This window comes from Crocodylus porosus, unplaced genomic scaffold, assembly GCF_001723895.1.
Source record: "Crocodylus porosus isolate Cpor-Errol unplaced genomic scaffold, CroPor_comp1, whole genome shotgun sequence".
Classification (NCBI taxonomy): domain Eukaryota; kingdom Metazoa; phylum Chordata; order Crocodylia; family Crocodylidae; genus Crocodylus; species Crocodylus porosus.
The window spans coordinates 5,459,573-5,482,508 of record NW_017728940.1 but is presented as its reverse complement, the minus strand read 5'-3'; the positions used below and the strand labels follow the sequence as shown (position 1 = coordinate 5,482,508).

The 22,936-nt window shown below is 42.6% G+C and overlaps 1 protein-coding gene across 1 annotated transcript in view; it reads right to left on the bottom strand.

The window, feature by feature from the left end:
- HIVEP3 (human immunodeficiency virus type I enhancer binding protein 3) overlaps positions 1–22,936 on the bottom strand; it is a 192,899-nt gene that overhangs the window by 99,313 nt on the left and 70,650 nt on the right. The window contains exons 3-5 of the mRNA XM_019548035.1: positions 20,368–20,432; positions 15,179–15,238; positions 6,382–12,039 (exon numbers count right to left, since the gene is read on the bottom strand). Coding sequence (XP_019403580.1) covers positions 6,382–11,502 — 5,121 coding nt within the window. The 5' untranslated portion in view covers positions 11,503–12,039; positions 15,179–15,238; positions 20,368–20,432. The remainder of the gene's footprint in view (positions 1–6,381; positions 12,040–15,178; positions 15,239–20,367; positions 20,433–22,936) is intronic.

Sequence of the window (22,936 nt, the reverse complement as noted above, 5' to 3'; positions counted from 1 at the left end):
ACCAATATTAAGCAAAGTCTCAGTACAGACATGTTCACAAACAGGCCAGCAAAAACTGTTTGGCTCCCAAGTTCTGAGAGTGAAGCTTTCTTTTCTTTTCACTGACAAGTCTGTGCCCCTTTCGCTAAAAAAAATGAAAGGCAGACGTACTGAGATGCTACGCAGCAAGACTTCATAAAGCATGATGTTTATCCCATGCAGCCCTATGTCTGACTGTACTAAGTCAGTATCTCATCTAAGAAAAGCAAGACTGCATCTAGGATGAATGCAAGGGAATTAAATGAAATCTTGGTGACTACACAGATAGGATTTTTTGACACAACTTTCTTAATATGACACACACAGTTTTGAATGTGAAAAGTTTTGAGTGTGGCTTTATCAAACACATTTATCCTCTGATGCAGAAGTTTGAGAAGGCTTAATTTTGTGCCTACACTATTTAGAAGCTCAAAGGCCATCATCTATAGCAATGGAAGAGAGTAAGGGGAAAAACTACTTCAGGGAAAACTCTCTCTACTAATTCTTCCCTCTTCTATTCCATGCACTTAAAATATGCTCTTAAAGATCCACAGACAAGGTAACCTATCATATCCAACTGTGGTACCTTCACTGAAAAGCTAACGGGATTCATTGCAACTATCCTGAAACTAGTTGTCACTCAAATAGCATTTTTTCTACAGGACACAATAGACTTCCTCAAGACAATACAGATCCTTAGTCACTGCCCCCCCAGAAGGCCATGTTTACAACCATCAAAGTCACCAGCTTTTATACTATCATCCCACACCGTGACAGCACAGCTCTCTGCCTGAAATACCTATAAGAGCATGGATTATATAAATCATCCACTTCATCCTCATCCACAACAACTTCATTTTCAACCACTGACACTTCCTACAAACCATAGGCACAGCAAGCCATATGCACAAAGACAGCTTTTCCGTATGCCAAAATCTTTGTGAGCTTCTTCATGAGTCTCCCCATTTGTAAAGGAGTGAAAAGTACCACAGCCCATGTTTTGGCTTCTTTGACTATGGGATGTTGTTCCAAGAAGGACTGCTAGGAAGAAATGGGATTCACCTGACAAGGAGAGGGAAGAGCGTCTTTGCAGACAGGCTCGCTAACCCAGTGAGGAGGGCTTTAAACTAGGTTTGCCAGGGGATGGAGGCCAAATCCCTGAGGTAAGTATGGAAATGCGTGACCTGGAGGAAACACAAGCAAGAGGGGGCAACCAGGGGAGGCTTTCTCGTTCTTTCTGAAAAGGTAGGGCAATCAGTTAGTTACCTCAAATGTCTGTACACAGCCTGGGAAACAAGCAGGAAGCACTGGAAGCCCTCTCACAGTACAAGAACTATGATGTGACTTGAATAACAGAGACTTGGTGGCATAGTTTGCATGACTGGAGCACTGTCATGGATGGGTATAAACTGTCTAAAACATATGGGCAGAGGAGAAGTGGAGGAGGAGCTGTGCTTTCTGCAACAGAGCTGTATGATTGCTCAGATCTCTGGTATAAAACTGGAGATAAGCCTGTTGAAAGTCTCTGGGTTAGAGTCAGAGGGGAGAGCAACAAGGGTGATGTCATGGTGGGTGTCTGCTATAGACCACCAGGTCAGGAGGATGAGGTAGATGAGGCTATTGGAAGTTTCCCAAATCACAGGTCATGGTTCCCACGGGGGACTTCAGTGACATCTGCTGGGAGGGCAACGCGATAGTGCACAAGAAATCCAGGAAGATTTTGGAGTGTGTTGGGGACAATTGCCTGGTGCAATTGTTGGAAAGGCCAAGCAGGGGCCATGCTCTTCTTGACCTGCTGCTCACAAACAAGGAAGAATAGGTAAGGACTGCAGTAGTGGATGACAACTTGGGCAATAGTGACCACAAGATAACTGAGTTCATGATCCTGAGGAAAGGAAGGATGGAGAGCAGACGAGTAAGGACCTTGGACTTCAGAAAAGCAGACTTTGACTTGCTCAGGGAACTGATCAGCAGGATCCCCCTGGGAAGCCAGTCTGATGGGGAAAGGAGTCCAGGAAACCTGACTGAATTTTAAAGAAACCTTACTGGGGATACAGGAATGAATGATCCCGATGTGCAGGAAGACTAGCAAGTCTGGCAAAAGACAAGCTTGGCTTAGCAAGGAACTCGTCAGTGAGCTAAAATACAAAAAACGAAGCTTACAAGAAGTGGAAACTTGGACAAACAACTAGAGAGGAGTATCAGAGTCTTTCTCGGGCATACAGGGATGAAGTCAGGAAGGCCAGAGCACAATTGGAGTTGCAGCTAGCAACAAATGTGAAAGGTAACAAAGAAAGGTTTGTACTTGTTTGTCAGCAACAAGTGGAAGATAAGGGAAAGTCTGGGTCCCTTACTGAATGAGGAAGGCAACCTAGCAACAGATGATGTGGAAAAGACTGAAGTGCTCAATGCCTTTTTCATCTCAGTCTTCACAGGCAAGGTCAGCTCTTAGACTACTGCACTGGGCAGCACAGCTTGGGCAGGAGGTGAGCAGTCAGCAGTGGTCATCTTCTTGGTCACATCCCCAATCCAACCTTTCTCTGTGGTCTGTTGCCAACATTCTGCACAGGCCACTGCTTTTGGTGTTGCCAGATCTCATGGGGTGCACTGTGGTGCTACAGGCCGTCTCAGGATATTATCTATGGTTTGCTTCTCTTGACAGACACACTGGTTGGTTGCATAGAGGCCCAATGATTTTGTGTCAGCAGCCAAATTTAAGCACCAACCAAAATTCAACAACCATGTCAACAGTAGTGAAAGAACAGGTTAGGGACTATTTAGAAAAGCTGGATGAATACATGTCCATAGGGCTGGATGTGATGCACCCAGTGGTGCTGAGGGAATTGACTGACATGACTGCAGAGCCACTTGTCATCATCTTCAAGAACCCATTGCTATTGGGAGAGGTCTCAAATGATTGGAAAAGGGTAAACATAATACTCATCTTTAAGAAAGAGTAGGAGGATCCAGGGAACTACAGACCAGTCAGCCCAACCTCAATCCCTGGAAATATAATTGAGCAAATCCTCAAAAAATCCATTTCTAAGCACTTAGAGAAGAAGGTGATTAGGAACAGCTAGCATGCCTGACCAAACCGATTGCCTTTTAGGACAAGATGACTGGCTCTAGATGAAGAGAGAACAACAGATGTGATATGCCCTAATTTAGGAAGGCTTTAGATACAATTTCCCACAACATTCTCACAAGTAAGCTAAGAAAGTATGGTTGGATGAACAGATTGTAAGGTAAACTTAAACCTGGCTGGATCATTGGGCTCCAAGGGTAGTAATTCCCCACTCAGCCAGGGGGACTTGCTGCTAGCTGCCCCACTGACAGATTGGGACAGGGGGCTGGGACCTGCCCCTCCCCTCCAGCTCTTTCCAGCCCCCTGTCTGCCTTAGGGAGCTGGGGTGGGGAGCTCCCTGCTGCCAGGGCAGGGGGTCATTGTCTCCACCTGGGTTCTGGTGGAAGAGCCAGTCCCAGCAATAGGCAGCTCCTGGGGGCAGGAAGCAATCTCCCAGCCCCCCCCAAGAAACAGTTGTCTCCTGGCCTGGTACTCTCTGCCAGCCCCTGGGCTAGCACTGAGGAGGAGCCTAGAGCTCCCTGTGGCTGCTGCATAGGGAAGGTGCAGGACCAGTGGGGGTGGGAGCAGACTGCTGCCAGGAGCAGCAAAATCTACTCCTGCATCCCTGCACATGTAAACGCCTGCCTGGGTTTACTGCAGAGTATTTTACTATTGTAAATCCACCCCATAACATTTGTACATATATAGACACTTGTTATCTTTACTTGGCAGCCAGTATCAAGTGGAGTGCCCCAGGGGCCAATTCTGGGGCTGGTTTTATTCAATATCTTCATAAACAACCTGGAAGATGGGATGAAGTGCACCCCCAGCAATTTTGCAGATGACACCAAGATGGGGTGAGTAGTAGATATGCTGGAGGGCACAGCTAGGTTTCAGAGAGGCCTGGACAAACTTGAGGACTGGACTCAAAAAAAAAATCTCATGAAGTTCAATAAGACAAGTGCAAAGTCCTGCACTTAAGATGGAACAATCCCATGCACCAGTACAGGCTGGGGACTGACTGGCTAAGAAAGGAACCTGGGGATTACAGTAGACAAGAAGCTGAATATGAGCCAAGGCAGTGTGCCCTTGTTGTGAAGAAAGCTAACGGCATACTGCATTAGTAGGACCACCCTTGCTGGTCCCATGCTCTCAGCTTCTCAGTAGGCTTCTGGACCATTCCCTGGGTCTCTAGGAACCTCTTCCTCCCTTTAGTTCCTCCTCAACCATCCAGATGGCTTCAGCTGTCTTCTCTGTGGTGGGGCTCCACAGCTGCAGTCCTCCTGCAGAGGTGGTGTTCTCAGCAGGCTCCAGATCTTACTGCCGGGCTTACCAGCTCTAAGGCCAGCCATCCTGAGTCGGGTGACTCCCTCTACCCAGCCTAGCCTCACCTGTAGGCTCCCTGGGTCAGCTGACTCATGATTAGCCCTGGCCCACACCTGCCAGCAGCTTCACAGGCTGCCTCACCCCTGCCACACTAAGAAGCTTTCTGAGTAGCCAGGAATACACACCACCTTATCTTGACCAGTAACTTGGATAATAAAAGACTAAACTTACAATTTCACTTGCACCAAACACCTCATTAAAATCACTTATGTATTTGTCACTAGGTCAATGTATCGCCATTGAAATAATCCTAGTTTATTCGCACCAGTTAACTAAGCTAAGCTGTTTTCTAGGTGAACGATGCACTTACACCAGAAATGTAAATTTTACATAACAATGTAAAATGCAAATGCATCTAAATTGTCATAAACTCCTTAATGTACATCTGGTCTTAGTCTTTAAAGTCTCAGCTAAAAAATTTTGTGTCTCTTTGGGGTAAACCGTATGTAATGTACTGGTATATATGCTGGTATACCAACTTGCAGGATTAAAACCTAAATAATTCTGTCTAGATTTTAACCTATGACTCCAGGGTTATAAATACATACTGAGGTCATCCTCCTCAATGCAACCTAAAAGCACTACTAGGCATATGTAAATGCTCATACCTCATATCAAACTCAAAAGAAGTGTGGATGCTCTACCTTTTTCAGAATTAAACCCACAATGCATATAGTGCTTTTAACTATTATCCTTTGGGAGTAAAGATGCAATCTAAAAAATTAATTAGTATTATTATAATAGACAAATAATTCTCTATCTCTTGATAGAAATGCCATCCTTGGGATATCTGCATTGGATAGAAATAAAGACACATTGAAATACTGTATTTCTAATGTGGATTTTAAGGTATATTTATAAGGAGCAGCAGCAGAAATTATGATAAATTCAATACTCAGAGTTCACTTTGTGATTCAGAAATAAAATGAACAATCCATCAGTATAACTTGGCGTGAAATGAGCATCAAATTGCGAAATCTTTAGAGCAGTTCTGTTTGCTAATATACATGATCATGACCTGGATTAAGAGGGATTTGTATGGTGTTGCACCAATAAAAAGCAGTAACAAGATCTGCTCTTACACACTTCCCAGCATCAAAACTAGGGGAAAAGCACCGTGAAATAATCCATAGCATCTTCTCTAGAGCTTTGGGCCCATGTGGTAGCTCAAGGACTTTAATGGGGCCCTGCACAGGTAAAATAGCTGACAACCTTCTGGTACAGTTCAATAAGAAATCAAAATTGCTGTCCTCTTTCCGTTAACTCTCCAAACAGCGTAGAGCCACATGTGCAAAGGTTTTAAAGCCTCAAAATGAGATGGGTGCCTAGTGTAGTGGGATACACAAATGCAGCTGCATCAGGCACATAAATCCCTAGTTGCAGACACTTCTGAAAATCCTAGTACATGTGTTTCTGCAATTTTAGGTGGCTAAATATAATCTGGCCTTTAAAGCTATTAAGTGCTCAGCTCCCCTTTTGATAAATACAGGATAGGTAGATTATAGTCAGAATCTCATTACCTGAAACTTCCCCATTAATTTAGTGGTTTTGTATTAATAATATGCAAAACATAAGGAATTCAATAAGCATTTATCTATAAAAGTGGTATTTCAGAAAGGCAAGTTTATGTGTAATTTTTGTGGCCAAGTATTTTATTACATGAGGGTGATCACCAGATTAATACAAATTGAACTATAGAAAAAATACTGTGTCATGCCATAGAGTACTCTTGCATTCTTTTGTCTTATACTGTGTTTTATGTTTCCACCCAGGCAATACCAGTAAGAGCAAGTACTCTGCAAAGTGATGCACCCAGCAGTCTTTACAAAACTAAATCCATTACCTTCTAATTCTTCCTCCTCCCACCCTGACCCACACAAATATAATAGGAGAAAAAGAAATCATTTTCTTACCTCAGTCATTTTTGGCTTCCTGGAGCTGGACGGTACGAGCCTGCCTGACTCTGGACGTGGAGCTGTAGCCATGGTGTAGGTTTCTTTGCTCACCTTCTGCTTGGACCTCAGGAGTGAGAGGGCTGCTTTAGTGGATATACCTGGTAGATTGGGATTATACAAGCTAATACACCAGCTGGCATACACTGAGGACCTTCGGTCAACTTGCTGGATATGATTTGGCTTTATGTAGTTTAAATAGCACCAACTGACATTAGTGGTTGTGTGGAGACTGGGGAACTGCAGTACCTTCTTCATGTCTGTACCTTCTTGAGACTTCATTGCACTTTGAGTTGCATCTGATTGAGGCGCAGGACTTGGAGGGTTTGGTGGGAGATGCTCCGCCAGCTCTTTGGAATCTTCCTTCTTTACTGTCTGCAAAGGGGCCTTGCTGCGGAGCTGCTTGCCACCTGGCTGCTTATACTCCTCCAGTGCCTCAAAACTTGAAGCACCTGAATGGGGCAAGGCTGGCTGCAAATTACTTGGGATTTCCTTTGGCTCTGACTGCTCCAAGGATAAATTAGGTGGGGTTTCTACCTCGACTCTGCCTTGGCTCTCTGCCAGAAAGTGAGATGCGTCCTGCTTTTTTCCTTCCTCTATTGTACCTGGTGGTTTCACCACTTCTAGCTTTTCTTCCACTTCAGACACTTCTTCCTCTTTCACTCTTTTCTGCTGTTGTGTTTCCATTGTAAGCTCCAAGCTACCAGCTGGAGACAACATCCGCTTGCTTCCACTGACTGTTGATGGGCCCCCTTCTAATCCCAGAACACTTTCTGATGGCGATGTGAGTGGCATATAACCTTTCCTTTCTGGCAATGGTAACGGCACTCTCAAGTATGGACTCTGGAAGATGCTCCTCTGATCCTCTGTGATCATCTGTGCCAAATCAAGACCTATTCCATGCACATCAGCACTGCAGACCAGAGTGCTCTTGGGCTGGCGATCATCAAATTTTGGAAGGACAATAGAAGATGAACTACACTGGGACTGGGTGACGAGGATCTGAGAGAGAGTTGTGTACATCGCGCTCCCATACGATGGCATGTTAGTCTGAATGCGAACAGGGACTACGAGCGATACCATGGGATCGACACGTGTGGGGACCACAAGCTGAGACGTGGAGGCTGACACCGAAGGGCTTGCTGTGCAGGTCAAAGGATGTAATCCAGTGTCAGGGCTGAACTGTGTGCATGGGGAAAGGCTGGAGGTCCCTGCTGGTGGAAATAAACTGGATTTGAGCTGTGGCAAATGGCTGTTGGCTTCTGCTGGCAACTGGAGGGCAAACTGAGACTGGAGAGGCAGAAAGAATGCAGAAGGGATTGGTGAGGAGCTGGGGTAATTCACAGGGAGGAATGAAGGGTGTTGCCTGAATGGCACCTCAGCTGGGTGTGCCATCAATGGAGGGGCAATGTGCAGCTGGCCTGGGTGGAGAAGAGCTTGCTGGAGAGGAAGCGGTGGCGTCTGAAATATAGAGGGAGGAATCTGAGGCATCGTAAATTGAGCAGAGAAGATGTCAGACATGGTTTGAGTGGCAAAGAGCTCTGCAGACTGTGCTGGCTGTGGCAGAATATGCTGGTAGGGGAAAAGAGAGACTTGAGGGGACATGTACTGTTTTTCATGCAGTGCTAGCTGTGGTACTGGATGATGGAGCACCTGCAGAGTTTCAGTGTACGGCTGGCTGTATGCTGGCGGAGGGCTGTCTTTTGGCTGACTCTTATCAGTTGAATAGCCACCGTGTGAGGATGAAGAGGATGAAGATGCAGGTTGATGGGGCAGACTTGTGGCAGGAGATTTACTGGAAGAAGGCAATGGTTCTTCTGTCTCCTGCCGCCCTTTTGGGGCTGGGTCTGGTTCATGCTCTGGATGCCTGGTGAGAGATGCTTGCCTAACCAGAAAACACTTCCTTCTCTCCAGTGGAGTTGAAGAGACTGAAGGACCAGGTGCTGAGGCAGAAGTGGATGACAAGCTCCCATAGTCAAATGATTTACTGCGTGTCTCTGACATCTGTGAAGTGTGGGACACATTAGGGGTCTGCTCGGAAGCAGATCTTCGCATCTCCCTGGAGTGATGATGGTGGGTCGGTACCGTCAACATGTGAGAGCCTATGCCCAGAGGTTTCATATGGGATTCAGAGGACTGGCTGGTCATCTCTGACTTACTGTATTCTTCACGATCAAATGAAATGGAATGGGTGGAGCCATGGGATATACTGCTTTCCTGACTTGGGCTTCTTGTGAGAGATACTGACTCAAAACTGGACTCTCCAGAAGACTGAGCCATTTCTGCCAGCCGAAGCCTTTTCTTTTTTGGTGGAAGTTTCTCTGCAGGAAGCTGGGAGAGTGTTTGGCTTCTCTGGGGCCACTGAAATTCTTCTGTTTTTTCTACCTCCTTAGGAGGAGGCTCAGGCTCATTTTCTGGTCTATCAGGCTCTTCAGTGACCAGAATTTCAGGGACCTGGATGTTGGGTTGGCGTACCAGCTTTGGCTGCAGAGAATGAGATGGTCGGCTGTGTTGTGCTGCTGACTGAGATGAGTACTGTGACAAAGGCTTTTCTTCTTCTAAGCCACTCAGCTGTTCTATAGAGTCTGACTTCTCAAAGGAACTGGTATGCTGGATGACAGATATTTCTTTTGAGGTTGTTCTTCTCTCTTTGCCTTCTGTACTAGAAGCTGCTTTTGTAGTCCTGGAGTGAAAGCCTGTGCTGACCTCAGAAGGTGGTATGGATTTACCTGGATCTGCTGGTGACTTGATAGATTCACGGGTTAAGTTCAAAGCAACATCAGATGATGCTCGACTTGCAAACTGACTTAATGATCCACTGCTGGAGGAGGGAGTTTCAGAAACCTCAAAAGCTGGGGGGTCCTCATCATCACCAAGACTCTTTTCTTTCCGTCTTTTTCTGAGTGGAGTGAGTTCCAAACTGGTCCCTAGCTTGTAATGCATCACTTGTGGCCAGGAATCAGGATCCACAGCAGTTTTTTCAGTTTCTGAAGAGGTATGAGAGCTAGAAGAACGAGACTTGGAGATCTGAAGTTCTGAACAGTAATATTTTTTATGGGCTTCATAATTATCTCTTTTCTTGTACCGAGCACCACATATATTACATTCATACATGAACCCTTTCACTTTCTGTCCCTTCCTTGACTTTTTGGTAACATCGCTTTCCTTGGATTCCTGTTCCTCAGCAGGTTTAGAAACAGTTTCTTTGCTTATTGAGCTAACTTCCTCTGAACCATATTCCACTCCCAGAGGTAACTCGATAGCCGGCTGTCGTTTTAGCATTCGAGGGTGTGAAGAAAACACTTGACTGCGACTTACGACATCAGGCTCCATGATGTGGTCATCAAATGAGTAACTACCTCTAAAAGTATGAGGGGAGCTTATAGTGCATGCAGCAGAAGGCATTGAGTGGCTTCTTAGAAGAGGCACTGTCTCTGTGGCACTGTGGGATTGCTGAAGTGATAACAATGATTGTTCGGGCTTAATTTTTTCACCATGGGATGCTAATGACTTTGATGCATCCAACTGGCTACCGGAACCAGGCTTGATATCAAATTGAAATGGTTCTCTATATACACTAGACTTTGGAGATTCAATGCTGCTACGTCTAGATAATGAACTTCTTCTAGGCTTAACACTATCTATTTCACTGGTATCTACAACAGCTTCATTAATTGTGATTAGCTTAGTGATGTGTTCAATAACCTGTGTTCTAGGCACGGACAATGGTACCATGCTAGGTTTATCTTCAGTAGACAGGTGTGGAAATCCCGGGGTCGTAGTTGCAGATAACACTGCAGTCCTTTGTCCAATTCTCCCACATTTCCCAAAAATAATTTCTGCATAAGATTTTGCATTTGTATTTGGTGGGCTGATTTGCTGTTCTGCACTTTCTGATCGTGAGAAATAGCCTGATTCTGTACTCCCTTTGCTCCCAGGGCTAAGAAAAGCCTGCTCATCTATCACCTTCTTCCTTTCACTTAATCGGAGTGCAAGCTTCTGTTTTATTGTATGTGTGTCTTCAGATTTATGGCTCAAAGCATGGTCTGATGATGGCTCCACAAACTGGGTGCTGTCTTCAAGAGACTGAGACATACTGGAATGGGATAATGAACAGCGGTCATGGCTCGAACCCTGACTTCCTGCACTGTACAAACTACTAGATAGCAGGGTGTGCTTTTGCCTGGGAGATAGCTCTACTGAATGACCTGACATTGTACCCGTCTCATCTTCTGAATCGGTACTTTCTCCTTCAGTAGGCTCTTCAAATTCCTCCCCACCAATCCTTTCCATTTCCAAGCTGGAAGGATACATCTCTCCTCCCATTCCCGAGGCCAGCCCAGCTTTTATTCTATGAGCATGAGACTTCCTATGTTTATACAAATTACTCTTAGTCTTAAAAGAAAAGCCACATGGAATGCAAGGGTATGGGCGCTCACCCGTGTGCGACCTGATATGTTTCTGGAGCACACTTGGTTTTGCACAAGGTCTGCTGCAGTACTGGCAAATGTATTTGCCTGGCTTCTGAGGTTTCTTTTCCTTCTTGTGCACTTCTTCAGTTTGTTTTAAGGAAACTTGGGGAGGACGAGGAATAAAGACTTTCTGAACGGACGGCATGTCCTCTCCAGGAATGATTGGTGAATGGGAAGGTATGAGCTGACTATGATGAGAATGAAGTCCAGTTGATGAAAAAGAGCTGGAGGGACCAGGTCTTGCTGGATCTACTAGCTGCCATGTGGGCCCTTCAAGGGCATGCTCTGGTTTTCCAGGAGACATAAATGCTGGTGACAGCGGATGCTGCTGAAGCTGTGAAACGTGGGAAGGATGTTCAAAAGAGGAAGGCTTGGGTTGTTTCTGATGTCCAATCTTCTCCTGAGATTCCTCTCTTGGAATCGGCAAAGAACCAGAAAAGTGCTGCTGCGATACAATGTCACAGAGAGGGGGTCCTTGCGAAGAAGCCGAGCTGCCCTGATACGTAGCTGCGGATGTAATACTGGTTTGGAAAACCTCTCCTTTGGTAAGCCTCTTTCTTGGACTTTCTTCCGCCTTTTTTGTGCTCTTCTGGCTTTGTTCAGGATCCATGACCTTAAAAAGGGTCTCTGAATGCTATTTTGGGAAGGTTTTGGCAGGCTTCATTTACGAATAATAAAGGTCTCCTCTGTAGATTCCCTGCTTTGCCTGCATTTGCTATAAAACTGGAGCCACCAAGAGATGGTTGTTGATTTAAGATTTTACTAAAGTGTCACTAGTTGCTATTTGATTCAAAAAAAAGTTTCAGGGTCAATAAAGTTCACATTGGTAACACATGACAAACTACTTCAAAGAGAGAAAACTTTCCGAAACTTTCAGTCCAAATATTTTCCTTGTGAACTTGGTTAAGGCTTTAAACCTTGCCATTTTATTTCAGTTGACAGTGGCAAGCCTTCAAAGTCAAGAAGCAACCCACAATGTGTCTCTTGTTTGTTATGCAAACCTTTGAAAACTTGAGACTTTAGTGCTCATCTCATAATCATCTTTTTGCCTTTGCAAGGAAAATAACACTGAATAGTGTGTGTTCTTCTGGTCTTCGTGCTCCTCACTTTTGTGTTCAAAGGCCGCCAAAAAATATATCCCACATTTCTGTAATTACACCAACCAAGAAAAAGACACACACACAAAAATTACTGCAGCATTCATATTTAAAATAACTAGATATTCATGCTTGTAAAAGATAACAGTATACATTGCACACAAAAGAAAAGTCATAGCATTTCATAGTCTAATAAAAGATATTGCATCTGTCCAAAGAACCTTGCCTGACATAGTATTTCAACAAATTCTTACCAATTTTTGGACATAATATTTAGTTGTAATCTATATGTTACTCTTGTGAAAACTGAAAGAGCTGTTCTGTTTTTAATGTACCTATGTCCAGGCCAAGTAACAATAAGTGAAAATGAGGGATACAAAAAACTTGAAATCTAATCAGCTTTAAACAAATGGTTTAAAAGTCATTTCAGAACCTACATCTATCTGACCCCAGACCTCTGCCAGGCTTCACGGTGTTACAGTCATTTTCTAACTGGTAACAGAGAAGATACTGTGAAAATAAGCTATATACAAAGAGCTGCCAAATGCTACAAATTGGCTAAAAAAAAAAAACAAAAACAAGAAAAATATCTTTATTTTTCATCTTTTAATAAGACACAGTAATTGTAGGTGTCCCTTGTAATGCCAGCAACTGAAAAAAAGGCATATATGATGTTTTTACTAAGTGCATCAGGCTCTTTTAATTCCTTGTAATCATTTTCCTAAGGAATAACAAGGAAGGGTCATTCCCCATCTTTCCCATAGGAGATGCTCAAACTGGCATTTAATGCCATACAGTGTAAATGCCAGACTGATGGACCTGCTGATATGAACATCTCATTGTAGACTGTGATCACATCGCTTAGCTTCTTACCCTTGAAAACTTAACTCTAGCAGACCATAATCTCATATACATTAACATAATGTATCTACATACAATGTTTTGAGAACTGTGGGCATATGAATGTGTAAACTAGTAGAGACACCTCACTTTAAGGTTCTTCATCATTCTTCTTGGCAACTACACCCTATCAGTGCAATCCTTTTTACAGTTCTGGACATTTCCCAGTCTCTCTGTTCTTTCAATAAGTACCATAATTCACAATGACTTATATCCAAGTTTATAATAAAGTAATAGAAAGACTCGTCTAACAGGCAGAAGTTCCATCTTTCTCCAGAAGAAGTGAATGTCTGTACATGTCAGGATAAGGACAGAACTTTGCTCACTGAGTTTTCAGTAGGTCACAGGATACTAAAGACTAATTCAGCTGTTTTGGAACATGCTTCCAAGAACCTTTCCCATCACTAGGGGCAAGTGCATTGATGTTATTCCAGAACCTCGCCCCCCCCCCCCCCAAAAAAAAAACCCATTATGAATGGAAGATAAATCTCTCTCCCAATTTCAATATCTCTGTGTGGTTCATATTCTGAATCTGTGGGCTGCAATTTTTTAACCCGAGTGTTTAAATTAGTTACCTAGGTAAGAAGGCTGATTGTATACAAAAAAGAAACTTTTTAATATTATACCTGAACATGAAACTCCATTAACCTACTGAACTTGCTGACTGTTGAAAGTTAGCACTGATGACATCTGAAAGCTGCTTTGAAATAGCAGTTTCTCAGAGAGATAGGAGAGAAAATACCCATGAAATATCCATGAAAAGCAGGGGCTGTCTGTCTTAGGACTTTGTTACACATTAATTTTAGGTGGCTCAGGGAGCGCTTAACTCCTGGAGTTGGGTTGGACATCTATTACGATGTGTAAAGGATGGACATTGATTACGATGTGTAAACTAGTTTAAAGTACACTTTAGGCATCTTAAAGTTATGGCACTGCAAGGCAGGTTTATCTCTGATCCATGTTACCCAGCTCATGTTCCATGAATGGGTAGGCACTCTCCAGAGATAAGCCACCCAAGTTTTAGTCCTCCAACGTCCCAGGATTCAGTGTTTCTTTCCCTCACCCTCCCGTTCTGTGTGGACAATTCATAGCTGTAGCTCCTAGTCAGGACCCCGCTCACCAGCCCTCCAGTGGCAAGTCACAGCTGTACAGGTCAGAGACAGTCAAAGGTTTTTAGCCTGAACGTACAACCACTCTAAACTCCAACTAACACTAACGCTGATCAACATTTGAGAAGGTTAAAGTGTAATTTGTAACAAGGCCCTTAAGTAAAGGTAATTAGCACATATAATTTACAGTGAGGTAGAATGGAAGCCCCTTTTCATTTCCATGTACTGCAATACAAATCTTTCATCCTAAACTAAACCTAAAATAAAGTTTCATCACAAGGAGCTGCTTCTATTTATTTTAATATGACATCTTAATCCAAATGCTGCTAAGTAAAAGTGATCCAGCCCGGGGCATGTTTGCATGGAACATGTTTGCATGCGAGTACAGCATAAACAGTGCTGAGCTAGATGGGGCTTTCCATCTGCGTTCCTGAGAGTATGGCCCACACCGGTCCTAAACTGACTGCTGAAAATGAGGCAACAAAAGTTTGCTTAGCAGAAGATTGTGTATTAACTGAAGAGTGTATTAGTTAACAGTAAAGAAAACACTTTTCACCTAGACACAACCTATGTGAAATGGTAACCAGTGATTTCTAGCTTTTTACTGCTGTGCACACAGGATTACACTAACCATTTCTACCTCATTTGCTGCCCATGCATTCTGTTCATATTTGAGCTAGAGTTTCACAAGCTTCCAGTGCATGCTCAGCACTGAGATTGAGAAAATAATCTCAAACTGATGAGGGTACTTAGATTTATTTAAAGGTTTGTTCCTCACATCTAAGTGAAACTGGCCACAAATACAGAAGATGCTGACTGTGCAGTCACTGCTGCCAAGTCATCAAGTACTTGTATAAACATACTAAATGACTGTGCAATAACCCGAGTTACTATGCAGTAGTGCCAATGAACAGCTTTTTTGTGACACTGATGACCCAGTAGACTAAGACTACTGCACAGTAACATCACATCACAGTTTCTGCCACATGATGCTACTGCACAGTCAGCACCTTGTATAAACATGGCCACTTACAAGTAGATGCAAGACTAAGACTGTCTATGACCAGACCTACCCATTAGGCAGCTCAGTCAGAAATCGCACAATTCTTAGTAGATTTGAAGATTAACAATGGGATCTTTTCACATGTATCACCATTATCTGGAGTAATTTCTAACTTACACAAGTGTGTTTCAGTTTTGTCACAGCTGCCGCTCTGTGATGCCGTCATGCCAACAAATTCTGGGGGAACAGAACATTATTTTAGTCACTGACCTGTCAACAGGTTCATATTTGCAGTGCAAAGATGCATCGTAAGAGTGTGAACAGAAAATGCTGAAAGTGAAAGTAACAGATGCAGGTCTCAAGAATCCAAAAATCAAAATCAATTCCAAGGTGATTTTTATGCTTTAGTTAATACCCTGCATGCATTTCCAACACCAGTTGATGTAATTCTTCAAAATTAAAGAAAGTTCAGTAACAGAAGCTATAACATGCCCTTTTGTTTAAAATCAGTGCTTGATGCCCAGAATGTCAGTACAGTTCAGTTTACTAAAAGAAAGTGATGCGTAAATTATCTCTTCCACTTACTCAGACATATGCATTTAAAACTTCCCACCACAACGTTTTGCAATAGGCCTGAAAAGCAAGTTAGAATGTCGTTTCTTTGTATGTCTTCTGTGATCCACCACTGTGCATAATGCCTTCCTTAGGATTGGGTGTAAGATTTAGAGATAATATAGCGTGTCATTCCAAATATTTGGACTACGACCTATTGCCTATGATGAAAAAGGGTACACCAGTGGCTTAACCTTATTTAATCTGAAAGCACCTAAGTGATACATAATGGCATAAGAGCAGTTTTTGACACTTACACAGAGTTTGGATTCAATTTGCACTTGTGTTGCTGCCCTTGCCCTATGCTTTCCTTCTAAGTATGCTCAGAAGCCTCCACTCCGGCTGCACAGATTCCAAAGCAGAGTAAAGTCAGCCTGGGATGCTCATAATTCTGCGCAAATCCCTGAAACATTAATTTTAGAAAAAATCATGACTAGAAGGCACTTAGCATTAGAAAGAGCAGAGGGAATTTCCAACTTCACAGCTCAATATTTAGGCCTTAGAGTGACGTAGCCATGATATTCCAGGAATTATGTGAGAAGTAAGGATTTCTTCGGGCGATATCTTTTACTGGACCAACTGCATAGTTTGTATAGAATTAGACAAGCTTTTGACTGCAAAACATTCTTCATCTTGCATTCAGAAGTCTGTCTAGCCCCATCCCAACAATGCAGTTAGTCCAGTAAGAGCTATAACCTTCAGAAACCCTTGCCTTGCAATATGGGCATATTCCCAGGGAGTGGAAGATCTATACTCTAGCCCCCACTTGCCTAAAGAGAGTTTGTAACTGTAACTTTCTAGCAAGGTTCTTGAAACAGGAGGCCATAGTGTTAGTATACCCTCTTGCCCTCCTCTTAAAGCTGGCCCACTGTGCAGCCAAGAAGAGGAATATATGAGATGCCAGGAAGAGGGGAAGCCAGAGTGTGTGGTTCAGTGAGGCAGACACTGCTATGGAAGGGGGGAGACCTTAAGTTTGGGTCCTGTCCCTTATCTTCCATGTTCTGGGAATTACCCTACTGCTATTTATCCATTCAAGCCAATCCTATTAAGTGCAAGTTGCAGAAAAGCTACCGGGAACAGGGGCCCAAACCCTCACTTTTTCAGGACAGTATTCACCTCACTTCTCTCAACCTTACTCCTTTCCTCCTGGCTCCACAACTCTTGCCTTTTGGCTTCCTAATGGGTGAGCTTCAAGAGAGTGGAGAGAAGGAGGGGAGGCATGGGCTTCCGAGGTGAGAGGTTTTCAATCTTTTTTTACATGCGAGACCCCATCTCTTTTGCACATTGAAAGGCTTCCCATTAAAAAAAATAATTTATTATGGGGCTTACCTACTTGAAGATGGATCGGGAAAAGAGGAGGAACAGCCAACAGAGAAGAGCCTGCACTGCAGTGATTGGGGGCAGGAAGAGTGGCTGAGAGAGAAGAGCCTGTGCTTAATTTATCTCCTCCCTGCTGGCAGCACCCTTCAAAGGCTGTCATAGCACCCCAGGCTCCAGGGCACCTGGTCAAGAATCACTACCCATGGCTGGGTGATTCAAGCATTTTGCTGGGTCGTAGGAGATACAGGTTCAAAACCCTTGTATGAGAGGGTGTGCTGATACCTGATACTAGGCAAGTATTCAGCTAAAAGGGGATTATTAAGAGAATTGTAAACAAAACAGAAAGTATCATTATGCATCCACACCTTGAATACTGTGCCCAATTCTGGTCCCAGTTCTTCTCAAAAAGGATACAGAAGAACTAGAAAAGGTCCAGAGAAGAGCAACAAGGGCGATTATCAGTATAGAGGGGCTTCCATATGGGGAGAGATTGAAGAAACTAGGCCCATTCAGTTTAGAAAAGAGACACTTGAAGGGGGACATAATACAGGTTTACAAAATACTAAATGGTGAATAGAAAGTAAATGGGGATTTATTATTTATTATCTCTCACACAATACAAGAACAATGAAAAAAGGAACAAGAATTTGTTAGATAAAATTTTCTAACATACAGCAGCCTCAGAGGCTTTCCCTCAACCTGAATTCCTTTTTTGCTTTAGGAAAGGGTGAAGCAGAGGGGATGTAATGTCAACATTACTTTATATCAGTGGAGGACAGATGTAACAAGTCCTTGTTTCTTTCTCTTTCCATCTTCAGCTAACAAGTGCTTTGTGCTAAAGGTGAAAATGATAGATCTGGTTCAGGAGATGACGATGCCGCCTCTGCCAAGTTAACAGCAGTAGAGGATTCTCCTACACAGCAACCATTCTCCACTGGCTGCTTCTAACCAGAAAATTTTTATCACTCGAGTGATGCAAGGAGCCGAAGTGGAAGGATCTGATTTATTTTCTTCTGCCACATTTTCTTCCAGTGTCTATCCCATTTTCTCTCTTTCCATTCTCTGACACATTCTTTCTCCCTCTATGCTATTATGCCATTTTCTCCCTTTTGCATTAACTCCCTCTCTCTCTTTTCTCTGAAAAGTAATACCTTTTATCTTTGTATTCTTTTATGTTTACCTTCTGTCTTCAGTCCTACTCTCTCACGTGCTCCCTTTGTGCCCGTTCACTCCCCTAGCAATTTCTTCTGTCTGCCACCATTGCAATGTCTACGTTCCATTTCTTTTTCCTTGTCCTTCCTGACATAGCATTTATTCTGTACCGCTTTCTGGAATAATTAACAATCATTACATCACTGGATGCATCTACATGAGACAGTGACTGCACAGACGCCAAAATATAGTGTGCAGTAGCATGTCACAGGATGGACAGTGCTAATACACGCTAATATGCGCAGTATTATTAGGCTACCACACAGTAGCATCACCTAAAAGACATTCGCCGGTGCTAGTGCAGAGTATCTCCAGTTACTGCACATTTATTTAGTACCTGCAAATACACCAGCACTAAATAAATGCGCAGTAATGACTGTGCAGTAGTGTCTCATGTAGATGCGCCCTGAGAAGCAGAACACTAGCAATACCACTTCAGCAGACCTTTAAGAAATCTTGATGGTTTTAAGACACATGTGTCCCAGCAGCAACATAGCTAACGTTGCATTTTTGTGGGCAAATCTGAAATACAGCCATATTGTTTTATTTAGTTTCAGAGCCTTATTGGCTATATGGGTGTTTTGTAACTTCCTCAAAAAGCAACTTCTGGGAAGTTCATTTGAAGAAGGATAGAACAGAAACAGACTTCTCTATTAACCATCACAAATACAAAGGATGACATTCTGGTCCCAGTGAAATCCATGACAAAATTCCTGTTGATTGCAACAGGATCAGATATGCTTGTTCAAAAGTTTACAAAAATACTTTGAAATGATCTTCTAAAAAGCTTTGTGCACTGCTGGCATTCAAAACTCCCTCACAATGACTCAGATTCATCCCTGTGTTGGGGATATGAGTCTTTAGCTGTCTTCAAACTTGTCTAAGCCCTGAAAAACAGGGTCTAGGAAGGATTCAAACAATGCTATGCTTCATGCTTACTCCTCCAGAGGGAAGAACATTACTGTAACCACACATGCAAACAAGCTGCTGGCCACATTGCTTTGGGGCTGAAACCCACGGTGAGCATGACAAGAAGTGCTAGAGGCTGCAAGTCCCAGCTGTCAGCTTGATCACCAGGGTGGGAATTCCACTGAAAATACACTTAAAGGGATCAGGGCTTTTCCCGTTTCCTTTTTTGCCTCCAGAATTTATTTTTTAAAAGGGGTTCCTGAAAAACTGTGACTGCTGACATTTTGTCAGTTGTTTTCAGTTCAGATTGAAAACACAGACACCTAGGTTTAGGTTAGATATCAGAAGGCGCTACTTCACGGTCAGGGCGGCTAGGGTCTGGAACCAGCTTCCAAGAGAAGTGGGGCAGGCTCCTACCCTGGGGGTGTTTAAGAGGAGCTTAGATGAACATCTAGCTCGGGTCATTTGACCCCAGTACTCTTTCCTGCCATGGCAGGGGGTCGGACTAGATGATCTGCTCAGGTCCCTTCCGACCCTACAAACTATGAAACTATAATTGAACTCTTTCTTCAAAACACCAGAGGTGGCAAAACTCTGGTGTTAGGAATGCACAGAGGGCAGGAATTATTTTTTCATATATTAGGTCCTGTTTCAATTGCACCAAGATCCATCCTGATTAGTAGGCAGTTCTCCCAGTGGAAACAGCGCCTCTGTTATATGTTTTCCAATGGAGCAATCATAATAAACAAGCACTGCTTCTGAATAAAGTTCAGAGGTCAAGGAGAGAATTTTATTCTCCCCTCCCAATATAATAAAGTATATTGAAAGCACATACTTTCTCATTTTTATGACACCTTATAAGATATTTTCATATAAACATGACATAGAAGCTATGAATAAAGAATATGGAAATGCAATTGCAGGATCTGTCATTAGTTACATTCTTTGTAACTGTTGCCCGCTTGTACTTTGGCTGATGGGACATGTGCTACCTTAGACTTTCAAAATAAAGTATGTGTGACAGAGAGAGATTAAAATGTACACAGTGATCAGTGTGTGTCATAGTGCAACTCCTGTCTTAACTTTCTGTACCAGGACTCAATAGTTTGAGTTAAACAAACCTGCATAGTGCTAAATTGGTTACAACATTGGTAGTACTTATCAGGTAAATGTTTCCCAAAGATAGGTTTGAAATTTCGGACAAAACAAAAGCTCCCCACCAAAGAGAAGTCCTATTGTCAGCTCATGGTATCTTGTGCAGGGTGGAAAATACATCCAATATAAATCATGAAGGGAAAACAAGGATTACTTACAGTGGGTTTAATCTTCTGTAATGTTGACGGTATGTCTCCTTTATTTGTCCAGGATTTAATTCAGTCTGTAAAAAGAACACCACACTGTAACCTTTAAACAAATATATTAAAATGCCATCTCAGCAGTGTTAGCATAGGACTTACATCAGGTGTCCTGATGCAACGGATTGCCTGGTAACAGAAACAGTACACAAACTCAGTCCCAACAGCTGGAGAAGTCCTTAGTGACTTGGTTAACCTTACTCAGCAAGTTCATTATGATGGTGATGGGCATGTTCATTGTAAAGTACATCACTATGGATTATTTCTTCTGCCCGTGTGGGGGGAAGCAGTATAGTTTACATCAGCCATAGGCATGAAGCAGATCACAGCTCCAGGCAGATGCAGCAGAGATGAGCTGGAAGCTTGCGACTTTCCAAAGTGGATTTTCATTCTGCTCGGATCACGGTTATTCAGTTCCTGGATTCAGGTTCCACAGCTATCCCCCAAGGCTAAAGATGTCTAGATCTGGGGTTTTGTTTTGAGACCACTTCTAACTCTGAGTAAACTGAGTCAATCTCCATCTGATTCATTCCTGAGTACTCATACTACTCCCAGAATGAAAGTACTGATTTATACCACTTATTTTCAAGGATCATACTTAGACAAAGAAAATACAGGCTTAAAATGCACTCCCCTTCAGAAAACTGGCTGCAAAAATGGCATGAGGAGGCTCTAAATATGTTCTGCATGTTGATAAAAAAAAAAATCTTTCAAAAACTAGCCCTGCAATTTTCCCTTGGGGTTGAGTTTCTTAGTCCATACATCACTACTGAGATCACATGACAACTTCTCCCTCAGTGACTTCTAAATATCCCTATCACCCTCAAATTCTTGCCTCAGCTTTACCTGTGCAAAAGGATGGAAATTTTGGAGCTGAGTTTGCAGAATTATAAACTACATGCAAGTCAAAATGAAATGTAGATCCCTCTCCCATAAGTTCTGCATAACTAAAAAAAGATAATAATGCTTTTGTTTAGTAAGCCAATATACCATATATAACTAATTACATGTAGATGGTGGCCATATCTACAGACACTGACTGCACAGTAGTCTGATACTACTGAACAGAAGTGTCACGTGGCAGCAACCATGATCCAACGCTACCGTAATGTATCTCAGGCTACTGCACAGGCAGTGTCACAAAAAAGCTGTTCATTGACGCTACTGTGCAGTAACTCAGGTTACTGCACAATCATTTAATACTTGTTTATACAACTACTAAATGACTGTGCGCTAATGACTATGCAATCAGTGTCTCATGTAGACATGACCTCTGACCAAGATTTTGGTCCCCCTAATTTTCATGCATCCAACTTAAGAAATTGCAAAAGCTTAGCAGTTGAATAGCTTATATCAAGTTTAGCACTCAAATGTTGAAGCCAACACTTGAAAATCTTGGCTGGAGAGAATAATCCTGCATACAGGTATACAAGTGATGCAACCACTAAAGGCAAAGGGTAGCTGGGGGAGGCAGCAGAATAGAGCCCGACAAGCAAGTTTAATACATGAGGACTTATTTGGATAAGGAGGGTTATTTTTTTCATAGTCACTTTTCAAAGAACCATAGATTAAAGATAAAGATTTTCCTTTAACTTCCTTGGCTATTCCTACAATAAATTTTCCCATTTCCCACTATCATCCCACTCAGAAATCCCAAATGACATAAGAGAAAATTAAACAGAACAACTTCAAAAGTCATTATTAAAAAAATAAAATAAAGCAGTTGTCTGACATGCGTTTCCATCTGACAGCTCAGAACCATGCCCCAGAGACTTTTACTAAGCCATCTTCTTGTATTTATACTTCTCAGCCAGTTAGCAAAAGGAACCATCAGTACGTTGTCAGTAAAGGAGTTGTCAGTCTTTCATTATTGGAAATAACCAAAACTGAGACTAGGCAATAAACTATACTCAGCACTCAAGAAATAAAAGTTACCTTGAATATTCAATTAATTTGCTAATTAAAATTACAACTATTTTCTTGAACTGTTATTCATGCTGGTTAAAAGCTTTTAAATGGTTATTTCCTTTCTTAAAGTCAAACTGCAGTCATTATTGTTTGCTACTAGCATAGCTTCAAGGAATTCCCACGTCTCTATAACAAGAGAATAATAGACTGCTATATCACATTTTACTTCTTAAAAACTGGACAATAAATAATGGTATGGATAATATGCCCTACATTTGTGTACCATATATTGGCAGATCATAGATATAAAAATCCTTGATACAGTCTAATTACATACCGCACCTTGGACATACCTACATGTGGTTACCGCACGTTTATTTAGTACTTGTATAATCAAGTACTAAATAAATGTGCAGTAACTGGAGTTGCTGTGCAATAGCACTGGCAAACGCCTTTAGGCTACTCTGTAGTAGCCTAATAATATTACACAGTAGCGTATTAGTACTGCTGGAGCTGTGACGCACTACTGTTCAGTCAGCATCTCATACAGATGTGCCCCCTGAGGACTAAACACTGCTTTCTAACTTATGTAGTGGCTTTGACTTAAGATCCCAAAGTA